At 39.9% G+C, this 15,794-nt stretch overlaps 1 protein-coding gene across 1 annotated transcript in view; it reads right to left on the reverse strand.

The window, feature by feature from the left end:
* TMEM26 (transmembrane protein 26) overlaps positions 1 to 14,397 on the reverse strand; it is a 53,686-nt gene extending 39,289 nt beyond the window's left edge. Inside the window, exon 1 of the mRNA XM_044239591.1 lies at positions 14,012 to 14,397. Coding sequence (XP_044095526.1) covers positions 14,012 to 14,202 — 191 coding nt within the window. The 5' untranslated portion in view covers positions 14,203 to 14,397. The remainder of the gene's footprint in view (positions 1 to 14,011) is intronic.
* Between the last annotated feature and the right edge of the window lie 1,397 nt (positions 14,398 to 15,794).

Consider the following 15,794-nt stretch of genomic DNA (forward strand, 5'->3'; position numbering starts at 1 on the left):
GCATGGAAGATATTAGAGAAACCATCTCCAGAGATATAAAAGCCCTTTCTGGAGAAATAAAAGAACTAAAATCTAACCAAGTTGAAATCAAAAAAGCTATTAATGAAGTTCAATCAAAAATGGAGGCTCTCACTGCTAGGATAAATGAGGCAGAAGAAAGAATTAGCGATATAGAAGACCAAATGACAGAGAATAAAGAAGCTGAGCAAAAGAGGGACAAACAGCTACTGGACCATGAGGGGAGAATTCGAGAGATAAGTGACACCATAAGACGAAACAACATTAGAATAATTGGGATTCCAGAAGAAGAAGAAAGAGAGAGGGGAGCAGAAGGTATACTGGAGAGAATTATTGGGGAGAATTTCCCCAATATGGCAAAGGGAACAAGCATCAAAATTCAGGAGGTTCAGAGAACGCCCCTCAAAATCAATAAGAATAGGCCCACACCCCGTCACCTAATAGTAAAATTTACAAGCCTTAGTGACAAAGAGAAAATCCTGAAAGCAGCCCGGGAAAAGAAGTCTGTAACATACAATGGTAAAAGTATTAGATTGGCAGCTGACTTATCCACAGAGACCTGGCAGGCCAGAAAGAGCTGGCATGACATTTTCAGAGCACTAAACGAGAAAAACATGCAGCCAAGAATACTATATCCAGCTAGGCTATCATTGATAATAGAAGGAGAGATTAAAAGCTTCCAGGACAAACAAAAACTGAAAGAATTTGCAAACACCAAACCAGCTCTACAGGAAATACTGAAAGGGGTCCTCTAAGCAAAGAGAGAGCCTACAAGTGGTAGATCAGAAAGGAACAGAGACAATATACAGTAACAGTCACCTTACAGGCAATACAATGGCACTAAAATCATATCTCTCAATAGTTACCCTGAATGTTAATGGGCTAAATGCCCCAATCAAAACACAGGGTATCAGAATGGATAAAAAAACAAAACCCATCTATATGTTGCCTCCAAGAAACTCATTTTAAACCCGAAGACACCTCCAGACTTAAAGTGAGGGGGTGGAAAAGAATTTACCATGCTAATGGACATCAGAAAAAAGCAGGAGTGGCAATCCTTATATCAGATCAATTAGATTTTAAGCCAAAGACTATAATAAGAGATGAGGAAGGACACTATATCATACTCAAAGGGTCTGTCCAACAAGAAGATGTAACAATTTTAAATATCTATGCCCCCAACGTGGGAGCAGCAAACTATATAAACCAATTAATAACAAAATCAAAGAAACACATCAACAATAATACAATAATAGTAGGGGACTTTAACACTCCCCTCACTGAAATGGACAGATCATCCAAGCAAAAGATCAACAGGGAAATAAAGGCCTTAAATGATACACTGGATGAGATGGACATCACAGATATATTCAGAACATTTCATCCCAAAGCAACAGAATACACATTCTTCTCTAGTGCACATGGAACATTCTCCAGAATAGATCACATCCTCGGTCCTAAATCAGGACTCAACCGGTATCAAAAGATTGGGATCATTCCCTGCATATTTTCAGACCACAATGCTCTGAAGCTAGAACTCAACCACAAGAGGAAGTTTGGAAAGAACATAAATACATGGAGACTAAACAGCATCCTTCTAAAGAATGAATGGGTCAACTGGGAAATTAAAGAAGAATTGAAAAAAATCATGGAAACAAATGATAATGAAAATACAACGGTTCAAAATCTGTGGGACACAACAAAGGCAGTCCTGAGAGGAAAATATATAGCAGTACAAGCTTTTCTCAAGAAACAAGAAAGGTCTCAGGTACACAACCTAACCCTACACCTAAAGGAGCTGGAGAAAGAACAAGAAAGAAACCCTAAGCCCAGCAGGAGAAGAGAAATCATAAAGATCAGAGCAGAAATCAATGAAATAGAAACCAAAAAAACAATAGAACAAATCAACCAAACTAGGAGCTGGTTCTTTGAAAGAATTAATAAAATTGATAAACCCTTGGCCAGACTTATCAAAAAGAAAAGAGAAAGGACCCAAATAAATAAAATCATGAATGAAAGAGGAGAGATCACAACTAACACCAAAGAAATACAAACTATTATAAGAACATACTATGAGCAGCTCTACACCAACAAATTTGACAATCTGGAAGAAATGGATGCATTCCTAGAAACATATAAACTACCAAAATTGAACCAGGAAGAAATAGAAAGCCTGAACAGACCCATAACCAGTAAGGAGATTGAAACAGTCATTAAAAATCTCCAAACAAACAAAAGCCCAGGGCCAGATGGCTTCCCGGGGGAATTCTACCAAACATTTAAAGAGGAACTAATTCCTATTCTCCTGAAACTGATCCAAAAAATAGAAATGGAAGGAAAACTCCCAAACTCATTTTATGAGGCCAGCATCACCTTGATCCCAAAACCAGACAAGGATCCCATCAAAAAAGAGAGCTATAGACCAATATCCTTGATGAACACAGACGCAAAAATTCTCACCAAAATACTAGCCAATAGGATTCAACAGTACATTAAAAGGATTATTCACCACGACCAAGTGGGATTTATTCCAGGGCTGCAAGGTTGGTTCAACATCCGCAAATCAGTCAATGTGATACAACACATCAATAAAAGAAAGAACAAGAACCATATGATACTCTCAATAGATGCTGAAAAAGCATTTGACAAAGTACAGCATCCCTTCCTGATCAAAACCCTTCAAAGTGTAGGGATAGAGGGCACATACCTCAATATCATCAAAGCCATCTATGAAAAACCCACTGCAAATATCATTCTCAATGGAGAAAAACTGAAAGCTTTTCCACTAAGGTCAGGAACACGGCAGGGATGTCCATTATCACCACTGCTATTCAACATAGTACTAGAAGTCCTAGCCTCAGCAATCAGACAACAAAAGGAAATTAAAGGCATCCAAATCGGCAAAGAAGAAGTCAAATTATCACTCTTCGCAGATGATATGATACTCTATGTGGAAAACCCAAAAGACTCCACTCCAAAACTGCTAGAACTTATACAGGAATTCAGTAAAGTGTCAGGATATAAGATCAATGCACAGAAATCAGTTGCATTTCTCTACACCAACAACAAGACAGAAGAAAGAGAAATTAAGGAGTCAATCCCTTAATCAAACAATAAGATACCTAGGAATAAACCTAACCAAAGAGGCACAGAATCTATACTCAGAAAACTATAAAGTACTCATGAAAGAAATTGAGGAAGACACAAAGAAATGGAAAAATGTTCCATGCTCCTGGATTGGAAGAATAAATATTGTGAAAATGTCTATGCTACCTAAAGCAATCTACACATTTAATGCAATTCCTATCAAAGTACCATCCATCTTTTTCAAAGAAATGGAACAAATAATTTTAAAATTTATATGGAACCAGAAAAGACCTCGAATAGCCAAAGGGATATTGAAAAAGAAAGCCAAAGTTGGTGGCATCACAATTCCGGACTTCAAGCTTTATTACAAAGCTGTCATCATCAAGACAGCATGGTACTGGCACAAAAACAGACACATAGATCAATGGAACAGAATAGAGAGCCCAGAAATAGACCCTCAACTCTATGGTCAACTAATCTTCGACAAAGCAGGAAAGAATGTCCAATGGAAAAAAGACAGCCTCTTCAATAAATGGTGTTGGGAAAATTGGACAGCCACGTGCAGAAAAATGAAATTGGACCATTTCCTTACACCACACACGAAAATAGATTCAAAATGGATGAAGGACCTCAATGTGAGAAAGGAATCCATCAAAATCCTTGAGGAGAACACAGGCAGCAACCTCTTCGACCTCAGCCGCAGCAACATCTTCCTAGGAACATCGCCAAAGGCAAGGGAAGCAAGGGCAAAAATGAACTTTTGTGATTTCATCAAAATCAAAAGCTTTTGCACAGCAAAGGAAACAGTTAACAAAACCAAAAGACAACTGACAGAATGGGAGAAGATATTTGCAAACGACATATCAGATAAAGGACTAGTGTCCAAAATCTATAAAGAACTTAACAAACTCAACACCCAAAGAACAAATAATCCAATCAAGAAATGGGCAGAGGACATGAACAGACGTTTCTACAAAGAAGACATCCAGATGGCCAACAGACACATGAAAAAGTGCTCCATATCACTCGGCATCAGGGAAATACAAATCAAAACCACAATGAGATATCACCTCACACCAGTCAGAATGGCTAAAATCAACAAGTCAGGAAATGACAGATGCTGGCGAGGATGCGGAGAAAGGGGAACCCTCCTACACTGTTGGTGGGAATGCAAGCTGGTGCAACCACTCTGGAAAACAGCATGGAGGTTCCTCAAAATGTTGAAAATAGAACTGCCCTATGACCCAGCAATTGCACTACTGGGAATTTACCCTAAAGATACAAACGTAGTGATCCAAAGGGGCACGTGCACCCGAATGTTTATAGCAGCAATGTCCACAATAGCCAAACTATGGAAAGAACCTAGATGTCCATCAACAGATGAATGGATCAAGAAGATGTGGTATATATACACAATGGAATACTATGCAGCCATCAAAAGAAACGAAATCTTGCCATTTGCGACAACATGGATGGAACTAGAGCGTATCATGCTTAGCGAAATAAGTCAAGCGGAGAAAGACAACTATCATATGACCTCCCTGATATGAGGGAGTGGTGATGCAACATGGGGGCTTAAGTGGGTAGGAGAAGAATCCATGAAACAAGATGGGATAGGGAGGGAGACAAACCATAAGTGACTCTTAATCTCACGAAACAAAATGTGGGTTGCTGGGGGGAGGGGGGTTGGGAGAAGGGGGGAAGGTTATGGACATTGGGGAGGGTATGTGCTTTTGGGTAAATTGGAAGGGGAGATGAACCATGAGAGACTATGGACTCTGAAAAACAGTCTGAGGGGTTTGAAGTGGCAGGGGGGTGGGAGGTTGGGGTACCAGGTGGTGGGTATTATAGAGGGTACGGCTTGCATGGAGCACTGGGTGTGGTGAAAAAATAATGAATACTGTTTTTCTGAAAATAAATAAATTGGAAAAAAAAATAGTATTGGGAAAAAAAAAATTTCCCAAAGTATATTTAAAGCAAGAATAAGTTTTATTAAATTTGAAGCTGTTCACATTCAAAACTCAGCAGTATGCTTCAGTATGACTAAACAATTTATAGGAACAAAATATGCATCAATTTTAAGATCTATGTACTATTTCTCTTGTAAAATTTCTGAGGCAAAGAAAATCACAACATCTTCTTAAATGAATTGGTTCCAACTAAAACCCTAAGAGCTGCCGTCATGATATCCCCCCAACCTGAAAAACCTTTCTCTCTTTCCTGCACTCTTGTAAAACCCCCAGCTATTACAAAGGCCAGTACATAAATCACTTACCTGAGAAGTTTCCCTTGTCTAACAAGCCTACTGTAATGATTGTATCTTTATTCTGCAAACATTCTTCAGTCTTGGACTTAATTTGTGGAAAATTATTTGGTTCTTCAGGGTGTGGTTTTTTTCCTGTTCTCATATAACTGCATGTATTTTATATTCCTTCAAGAACATCATTATAGCACTTAGTACAATAACTGATTGTTTAATGATTAAGTGAACCTAAGTGCTAATGACTACAGGAATTTTAATGGTCTCTGAGAGGATAAAATGCATGATGGATGTTATTTATGTAATGCTGTAACTCATTTCATTCTGTAAAAGAAAGTGGTATTTACTTGTTCTGTAGAAGAGCTTATTTCTTCACCTTAGGAACAAAAATACAGGCGCTCGAGGATTTTCCCCCTCTTCTGTTTTGTTTTACATCTTGTGTTGGTTTTCCAAGCATGTCTACTTGTGCAAGAGTGTCTCTGAGCCATGTCCATGTGTAGCCTGGACTCCTCTACATTCCGTTCTAAGCAAAATTATCCCACTGCTCATTTTCAAGTCACCCCAATTTTGAAAAAGACAAAATACTTTGACCCTTTTCCCGCTATCGGGAATCCTTGATCCTAAAAATCTATGTAGTTGTATTTTCCACAGACAAAACCCAGTCTGCTTATTGAATGCAGAGCACAAGAAATCAGCTGATGGTGTTCAGAGCTGGGATGAGGATGCCTCTGAGCCTTTGCTTCCTTCTGCGCAGGTAGAAGCAAGAATAGTGCCTCCAGGGCTCTAGCGAGGATCGAATGAGGTAATGTGGGCCATGTATGTTCCCGGCTCAATAAATGTGAGCGCTCTCTCCCTTCTCTTTTATAACGCACTTTCTGAAATTGAAATAAAACATGCAAACAGAAAAAAAAAAAAAGTAAATAAATGGGAGCACTAACCAGATGCTGGGAATTGTTCTGTGATTTATTATAATTAGTTGTGACCTTAGACAAGAGGTGGAGCCTTGCTAAGCAGCAGCATCCTTCTCATCAAATGGTAATAAAGAGTAAAGCTCTCATCTAGGGTCCTCGTGAGGATCACTGACATAATGGATGGGAAGCAGGCTTGGAGCACTGTCAGTACTCAGTAACTGATAACAGTTTCCACCCCCATTGTCACCATCACCATCACCTTCATCATCATGCTCATCACTACTATGAACGGACTGTCAGAAAATGGCACAGCCAATTTATTAGGAGACTGTTCGAGGCAGATTAAAACAGGTGTGTGAGACAGGAAGCTCAATCAGGGACCTACAAAAGCAAAGGAATACTGGAAGGACCCGACCAGGACTGGCAGCAAGGCTGATAGTAGAGAGGACTCCTCCCCCTAAAGAATACTAATTTTTATTCTAATAAGCATACAACATTAAGTCAGTTATATATCCACGGTCTTTTAAAAATCAGTCGGACAAACTGAAGATAAAATACAACACTCTTCTCTAAACAATTACTGTAGGTTTGTATTCAGAGAAAAGAAACCAAATCAACCCCACCCTGGCATTTTATATTAACAATCTGTGTGTCCTTAATATCACTTCAATGTGACTTTCAAAGAAAGTTCAATTTTCAACACCTGCATATAAAAACCCCTGTTTTGTTTAAAAACAAAACACTGTTTTTTGCACCACACCCAGTGCTCCATGCAATACGTGCCCTCCTTAATACCCACCACCTGGTGCAAAAACAATGAATACTGTTACATTGAAAAGAAATTAAAAAAAAAACCAATGATAAAAAAAGTTTAATTGTATATATATTTTTTTAATTGTATACCTTATTTAAGGTATAGGGTATACTGGGTGATATGTGAATTGTATCTCAATAAAGCTATTTAAAAAGAAAAAAAAATACAGTGTTTTTTTTTTTTTAAACAAAACTTATATCCCCTAAGTCTCACCCTTCTGATACCTGTACTCCAGAGAAATTTCTGGAGTAATGAGGGTCATGTCATGCACATGAGGAGAAGTGAAGTGACCTTGAGTGAAAGGTGAATTTTCCATTGTTGGAAAAGAAGTTAAACTATTCAGATTTGTCCTGATGCCGTATGCAAATAATGGCACTGCATGAGAAGGAGAAATGCATGAAATTGAGGAGGAAGGATATATTTATACCAGCTGATGGGAGCTGCCCACATCAATTTGCACTTTGTTTTTCTCTCTGTCAAGTATAAGAAGTTACAAAATACTAGAACCTTAATTTTTAGTTCTAAATGTCTATGTTGAACATACTCTTGAAAAAAGCATGGACATCACTTAATAGTTCGGTTTCCTGGGGTTCCCATTCTAAATGCAGACATAATTATTGCTTTGATCCCAAGTCCATTGCAAAATAAAAGAAGAAAATATGACAGTTTCTTAGGAGTGAAGCATTTTACTAATTCGAGTTAAGGTAAGACTCTTCTTCCTAAACCGTGAGTCAGATCACTAAAAACAAAATCATTTGCTGATAACATTCAATGTGTGCTTCCAAAACAGATGCAAACCTTGTGCATTGAACTCAAGGCTCAGGATATAAAACACATACACGCAACCTGCGAAGACAATGAGTATTATAAAACTCTGGGTACATGCTTCAGACAGGGCTGATAAATCCAAAGCACAGTGGAAAGTGTTCTAGAATAACTTAAAAGCTAAAGAGAGATTTCAAGAAACCTGGACAGCAAGTGCGAACAATAAGAGAAATAGTCTATCTGCTGGGAGAATTTCCATTGCCCAAGATGGCCATATGGAAATCACAGGGTCTCCTTCTAAATCTCTCCATTTCATCCTCCCTGATATCTGAAAAGATCAGCAAGAGTGCTTTTATTTCCCAACTTTCTCGCTGGTTAAACAATTTTGATGAAGGAAGATACACATTGTCAAATACTACAGAATGACAAAGATTCTCCTACACTACCCAAGACTTGTTCAAGGTTAGGCTTCATATGGTTTCTGTCAAGTCTGTGTTTCCACTTCTGCTGTTGAACCTTCTAAATACAATTGAGTATTCAGAACAGACTACACTGAGGTGTTTTGTTTGTTTGTTTTCTTTTGTTTTGTTTTGTTACAAAATTGGTTTGAATTTGAAATCCTTTTAGGATAGAATCTCTTCTGACTCCCCATTTGTCTTTCCTGTTTGTAGTTGGGGCCACCCATGCACTGTCCAACACACGGTGTCTCAAATGAGATATGGTAACATTATAAAATTTATTTTATTTTTTTTTAAAGATTTTATTTATTTATTTGACAGAGAGAGATTACAAGTAGGCAGAGAGGCAGGCAGAGAGAGAGAGGAGGAAGCAGGCTCCCTGCTGAGCAGAGAGCCTGATGCGGGACTTGATCCCAGGACCCTGAGATCATGACCTGAGCCGAAGGCAGCGGCTTAACCCACTGAGCCACCCAGGCGCCCCAACATTATAAAATTTAAAAGGAATTTTTCACTTAGAGGCAAAGGACCTGGGGAAGAGCAGAGACCTGGAAGAAGAGAAAAGAAAGGCAGTTTTATCTGTCTTCTGGGGAGTATGTCAGAAATGTCCCAGGGCACACTTGGACTTTCTCTCTCCCTCTTTTCATCGCCCTGGCTATTCCCACATTGACTCCTTCTCCTCTCTAAACAGACAATCCTCAGATGTCTCGTCTCAGCCGGGCTTCTCTAACCACCCAGTGGGAACCCTGCCCCTGCTCCTTTATCCCTCTGTGACTGCTACCACTTAGGCCTCCAGAGTTGAGATCCCTCTTTGTTACATATGAGCTCCCTTGTTTCTTATTGACTTCTTTATTTTCTGAGTCCCTGGACTAAAACGTGAGTTCCTTCAGGGAAGAATTTTACCTGTTTTTTTTTCACCCTCCATACTCTTGACACTCAGTGTCTAATACCTATTAGCTAGTCCACATACGTTTGTTGAATGAAGACTGATAAGGCTTTCCAGAGAAACGTGCTCAAGGTTTCCTACACTCCCCTCCCTCAGGACATCCTTTAACTACACAGCCTTTGCACTCCTGTCTCTTACCCATTATCTCCTGTTCCAGCTCAAATGCCGTGACGGCCCTTCTCCCTACTCACCCCACCCCATACACTTCATCACATTCCTTCTCCCCTAAACAGTTGGACTCTTGATAACCCGCTCCTTCAATTGCCAGCTAAGGAGTTGTGAATAAAATGACTTCATAACTCTGTGCCTCAGTTTCCTCATCTAAAAATGGGGAAAAACAGAGAAACAGAAAATCAGTGCAGCTGCTGTCAGGATCACATGGAATAATCTGTGTAGGACGAAAGAGCCTGATAATCAACAAATGCTAAATTATTCATAATTATTCCTACATATTTGAGCACTTAATCAGAATGCTACCCTTAAATTTAAAATCTCAAATATTTTGGTTTTCTGTTCTTTCTGCCTGTTCACACAGAGTCTAGCATAGTATCATATGTACTTATTGGGTAATTCAACAAATAGACATTTGGTTAAGCTCAATAAAGGAAATAGGAAAGAGATATAATGAAGAAAGGTGACCAGGTAGGTAAGGTCTTTTATTAACTCAATTATATTTACCTTATATTCTTGAAATTCTGATGAGCAAATCTAAAGGCTTAATGAATATTTTTTGCCAATAAATTCAACTTAGATTTCTAAGTTGAGGATTTGAGGATATTGCCTCCTTTCATGAAAGGAGTCTTTGATCATTTACAAAGACTCAGTTCTTGAAATTTTATAAGTCAAATCTACTATTTTCTTTGCTTATTTTCAAATATTAGTCTAGATATTTTCACAAACTTTTCACAATCTTGGTCCTTTTTCTTACTCCTGAGAAATATTTTATTGGTATTGGCAAATAAGCAACAGAAACATTGTCTTGTGTTTGATTTTACCTAAATGGTAATTCATAGATCTATTAGACTGTTACCTGGATAATAGAAAATAAAATCAAGAAAACAAAAAAGCAAGCAATACTAATCTCCATCGTATACGAATGTAAGTGAATGTTCATGTGAAATTAATAAATGCCAGGTGAAAGTGAGCAAATTACACCAGCACACATTTATTGGGCTTAACAAGGGATGTGTCATTGGCTTACCCTCTCTATCCTATAGGATTCCAACAAATTAAACTTCTCCAACTGAAAGTTATGAGTGTTGACGTAATGTTGCTGTCCCTGGACGGCTGAGCTCAGCAGTACTAGTTCCATGTTTCCTTTCCAAAGGATAGCTAAAGAAACATTCTTTTGACAAGTGTAATATGTGTGCTATGTTTCAGGAATTTTTTTTCACATTTTCCTCTATAGCTCAATGTATCGTTCTATGATTTCTGTGGGTTTGATTTATGTGGGGTCAGGTGTAAAAGTTAGTAAAAAGCACAATGTTCAGAATAGACCTGAATAATCTAAATGAGGGTCATAGATTTGATGCTCCGGAAAAGAAATGTTCGCCTCCTGTATGTGTGGAGCTTCATCTACCATCCAGGCATTATTTGACTGGTTGATTGATTTTAAGTATGGAAAGGTTTCACCTTATTCTTCTTCTTAACTTGTAAATGGATAATGTATCCAACTGATACAAAGGATAATTCTTTGACAAGTCCTTTAAAAAAATTAACCCATAGTATACATAATTCTGTAACTTTATTCTCCTGACAACATGTCATAGGCATCTTTCTAGGTCAATAGCTAAACTCCAGCTCATCACTTTTAATACCAACAAAATATACACAGTATGGATATATTAACAATTTTCAACCAGTTTTTGATGGCTAATCAGGTTGTTTTTAGGTTTATTTTTTACTTACTACAAGATGGAAATTAATATTTTCATATGTATGTCTTTACATACGACCACCTTGGGTTCTATAGGGTAGATTCCAGATTATAAGACCAATGGATCAAAAGGTATACAGTATGTAGATCTGTACATAAATCTATATATTTACATTTTTTCTATAGAAAGATCTAGATACTGTCATATTTACATGGGTTTTTTTTGTTTTGTTTTGTTTTTGTTTTTACTTCATCAGTCTTGATTTCCTGATGGAAATTGTTTTTTTTAATCACACAAAAATAACAGAAGTCATGCCTTGCCTTACTCAGAGAACTTCGACCCAGCAATGAAATATGTCTCAAATCAAATATTTTTTAATTGTTACCATGTTATACATGGATTATTGTCTATATTTTTTCAGCATCCTATCTTCTGATTTTTTCCCCCTCAAACTTACTGACAATAGTGTGTGAGCTTTGTCCACCACAAAAATGACCACATTTTCAGGCTCAGCAGAACAAAGCATTTAGTAATATCAGTAGAACAAAGCATTATTAATCACATTTTTATTTAGATCATTTACAAAGACTCAGTTCTTGAAATTTTATAAGTCAAATCTACTATTTTCTTTGCTTATTTTCAAATATTAGTCTAGATATTGAGCCAGCACAATTTTTTCAATAAATGTTAAAATATACAGTACTCATCATGGCCTGCTCTGAAATAAAGATGAGAAATGTTTTCTACTTTTTGATTCTGAGCCAATGGTTTATTGGCCAGTCCCTCAAGTAAAGTTGTTGGACTTGTACAGACAGAAAATGTGTCCAATTGACTCATAATATTTTTTAATAAGAAGAAGAAAAGAGAGAAATCCTAGTATTTAAAAAAATAATTCCTTTTTTATTCATCAACCATAAAATATATTATTTCATTTAATTTATAATGACCTATAAGTATTTATAGATGAGGAAACTGAGGGTCAGAGAGGTTCAGTAATATGCCCAATGCCTCAGAGCAAATAAGTATTGCTCCATTGCTCCATTTTCCTTCTGATTTTGAGACCACACTACACACGAATAGGTCCCTAGTTTCCTATTTAATTCTATACATTGATCACCTATTTTCGCCCCAATCATTTTTCCTCTCATAGTTGTAATCAGCTGCCAATGATGGTATAGACACGAAGGTAAAGTTTCAATGGGCTATAGTATTTCTACATAACTGGTTGGAAATTCTGACTTAACATGAGTGAAGGCCTCTGGTCTACTCTTGGAACACAAGGGAGAATATTTCACGGACCATTGGGTTGGTCCCCCTTTTAAGGCTGACCTTTCTTCCAGAAGCTGTGCTGGTTGGTGACAGAACTACGTTCCATGGAACACTTTTTAGCCTTAGATTGCAGGCTCCTGCTATGAAGATATTTTCTACCCTAGCATCGCAAAGCTGCTCAGTAAAAATGAAATAAATCTCATATGGTCTGCAGGGTGAACATTCTTCTCCCCTTCTGTTTTTTTAACTTATTGGCTTATTGGGGAAGCTAATGACCATTTTTTTGAGGTTTTTAAAGGACACATTGGAAAGTACTTCAGATCTCTCCTCCTTAATAAGCTGATAATAGGGTGGGGGGAGGGGTTGTAACATTTCCATCCTTATTGTATTACATTAGGATTCTACCTGAATAATTTTTTCTCTGAAAATTCTGGCAATTTTTAAAAGTGGAAAATTTAAGCAAGATTCACATAATCTTAAGAGACACAACAACACATTCTCTCCCTTGGACTGTCACAAAATACAAAGCTTTTTTGCAGTTTAATATGCAAAATTGTAGATAGGGGGTTTTACCCCCCCCTTAATATGGTTGGTGGCTGAATATAATGCCATTGTGTATGTAATTCTTTGATTTGACTAATAATATTTTCTTCCAGCATTAAGTATTTTTAAAACTACTGACATATGTGAAAATATTGCCTTACTGTTTTTTTTAAACTAATGTATAGTATAATTTTACTGAATTTTTATGTGACTGTAGTCTTACTCTTTTTAAAAATTAATGTAGGAAGAAGCCTAGCTTGGAGAAGTTTGGATGAAAATCTACTGGGAGTGGAGGGATGGAGGTGGAAACTCTTTGTAAATGGCAAGAGACTCTTTTTCTCAACTCTTCTATTGCCAGTCAAGTCTTCCGGGAGGGAATAAAACATCACACAGAGCCTGTCCTTCCTGCAGGTTGAGGTTAAGTTTGAACCTTCCTTGCTCTTCCCTCCACCAGTGTGGCAACCCTTCTCTGACAAGGTGAACCTCCATTAACCAAGCTCCCACGGAACCAACCTGCGGCACCTGAAGCTTATGCAGAGCGGCACAGAAGTGCTTCGAGGAGCTTCTTGCCCTAGGCGACTGTTCTATGCACACAAGCTCTTTCAAAAGTCGCTTGTGCTCAGCGAAAGGCATCCCCCCACCTGCAGGCAGAGAGTAACGAGTGCACACCCACACACCCCGAGTTCAGGAAGCTGGGCTCATGAACATCTCCCCTGCCCCACGACTCCCCCGCTCTGGAGCACCTTCTGCAGAGAAGGCAAGCTTTTCCCTTCTTTTTTTTCACATCTTCCAAGTTGCCAAACCTGGGACTGGGTGACACGGGGCAGAGACTGAGCCTTTCCTGTGTTGCCCTGGGACAGGAAGAACCCTGAGGTACTGCGGTGTGTCCCAGAGATGCGCAAGCATCTCGCGCTCCCTGGAAGCTCCCGGCGAGGACAAAGAGGGTCAGAATCCGAGTAAGAAATGGGCGGGCTGCGGGGAGACTGGCTCTTGGGCTGCAGGCGAATGCCATAGGGAACAGTGCCCAGGGACTCCGCGCGCCCTCCCTTTCCCGGGGTGCGCTCACCATTTGTAGCCTCTGCCGCGCTTGAACTTGAGGGTGAGCCCAGTCTCCAGAAAGAGCAAGAGGTTGAGCAGCGCGAGCAGCCAGTACCGCGGCTCCTTCTTCACCTCGGTCACTCGCCAGACCCCAACCAGAGAGTGCAGCACGAACAGCAGCCGCGTGGCCAGATTGTTGAGCAGGACCAGTCCCTCCATGCCGGCCCGCGCACTCTGCCCGCGGCCCCCAGACCCCTGCCTGCGCCCCCGCGGGCCCCCTCGGGAGCCCCGGAGCCCGCCCGTGGGCGGGAACCTGACAGCTCGAGACCCGCCGCTGCTGCCGTCCCTCCTCAGCCTCCGGAGCAGGGAGAATAGGAGACAGCGGCTCGCCCCTCCCCCAAACTTCCTGACAACTCTCAAAGAGGGGAGAATCTAAACCCAGCCTGTCTAGACTGCTGGGGAGTTCTGGGGCTGCGCCTCCGGGATCTCCGGGGGCGTTATTCCCCGGCGCTGCCCATCTCCTTCTCAATCCCGGGAGCCAGGCTCCAACCCTGCAATCTACCCCATCCCACCCCCCGCAGGGTGTCCTCCAAAACTTCCCGACTCCCAGAGATAGGGTGGAGTGAGGGTCGAGGTGCTACATAGCCTGAGAGGGGGGAGGAGGACGCATCCGTGCCATCTCCTCCCTGGCTTTTCCAGCGAAGTAGTTTGATTCACTCACACTTCTTATGGGAACAAGCTGTCATAGTATCTCTAAGCTGGAACGGAGGAGGGCCAAAGAATCCGCTGTCCAAGCAGTTTTGGAAACGCTGTTCCTGCGCAGTTTGAAGAAGGAAACTTCACAGGACTAGAGGAAATCAGATGGGGGTTTTCTGAGAGCGGTCCCTGTACCTCGTTTAAGGAGTGGGTAGCCCGGGTTACTGCCACTCTTTGGTCAATGTGTTATCAAAGCAAAGAGATGTTCTTTATTATGTCGTCCCTACTCTCACTCCCCCCCACCCCCCACCTCTAGGAATTTCTTCTGAAAGTTGGAGGTTAGCAAGGCAGGAAGGCAGAGGGGAGACAGAGGAAGGAAGGAGAGGATAAAGCCAGGGGTTGGACTTGTGGGAGCAATTCATGCAGCTGGGAAGGCACCCTCGAGATCAATGACCAATGAATTCAACTCTGGTCTTTCTAGCATCCAAGGTGAAGAGGAGACTGAAGTCAGGGTTTCCTAAAACACCCTTCATGATTTCTGTTCCCTCGTTTCCCTACTGCCTGTACCACTATTTATTTGACACTTTTCTTTAAATGAACTCAAATTTTTACTGAAATAATTTTTAAATGACACTTTATATCACTTACAGATGGAAAAACCAGTATAGTAGGCCAGAGGTAGAAGGTATTACAAAAACAAATAAAATAAAATGAAACTAAGTTATTGAAATCTCAGTAGATATTAATTATTGCCTTCTAAGACTCTGTACCTCAGCCTCCTTCTTTCTGGGGAGATAAAGAAATGCCAGGGGGCACCTGCGTGGCTCAGTGGGTTAAGCCTCTGCCTTCCCCTCAGGTCCTAATCCCAGGGTCCTGGTATCAAGCCCCACATTGGGCTCTCTGCTCAGCAGGGAGCCTGCTTCTCTCTTTCTCTCTGCCTGCTTTTTTGCCTACTGTGATTTCTGTCTGTCAAATAAATAAAAATAAATAAATCTTAAAAAAAAAAAAAAGAAATTCCAGTCATATTACTACCAAACAGGGATGTTCTCTTGACCACATTAGTAAAACTGAGAGAAAAACACAAAAGAAGTATCTTGGTTAGGTTTATTCAACTT

Source organism: Neovison vison, chromosome 2, assembly GCF_020171115.1.
Source record: "Neovison vison isolate M4711 chromosome 2, ASM_NN_V1, whole genome shotgun sequence".
In the NCBI taxonomy this organism is placed as follows: domain Eukaryota; kingdom Metazoa; phylum Chordata; class Mammalia; order Carnivora; family Mustelidae; genus Neogale; species Neogale vison.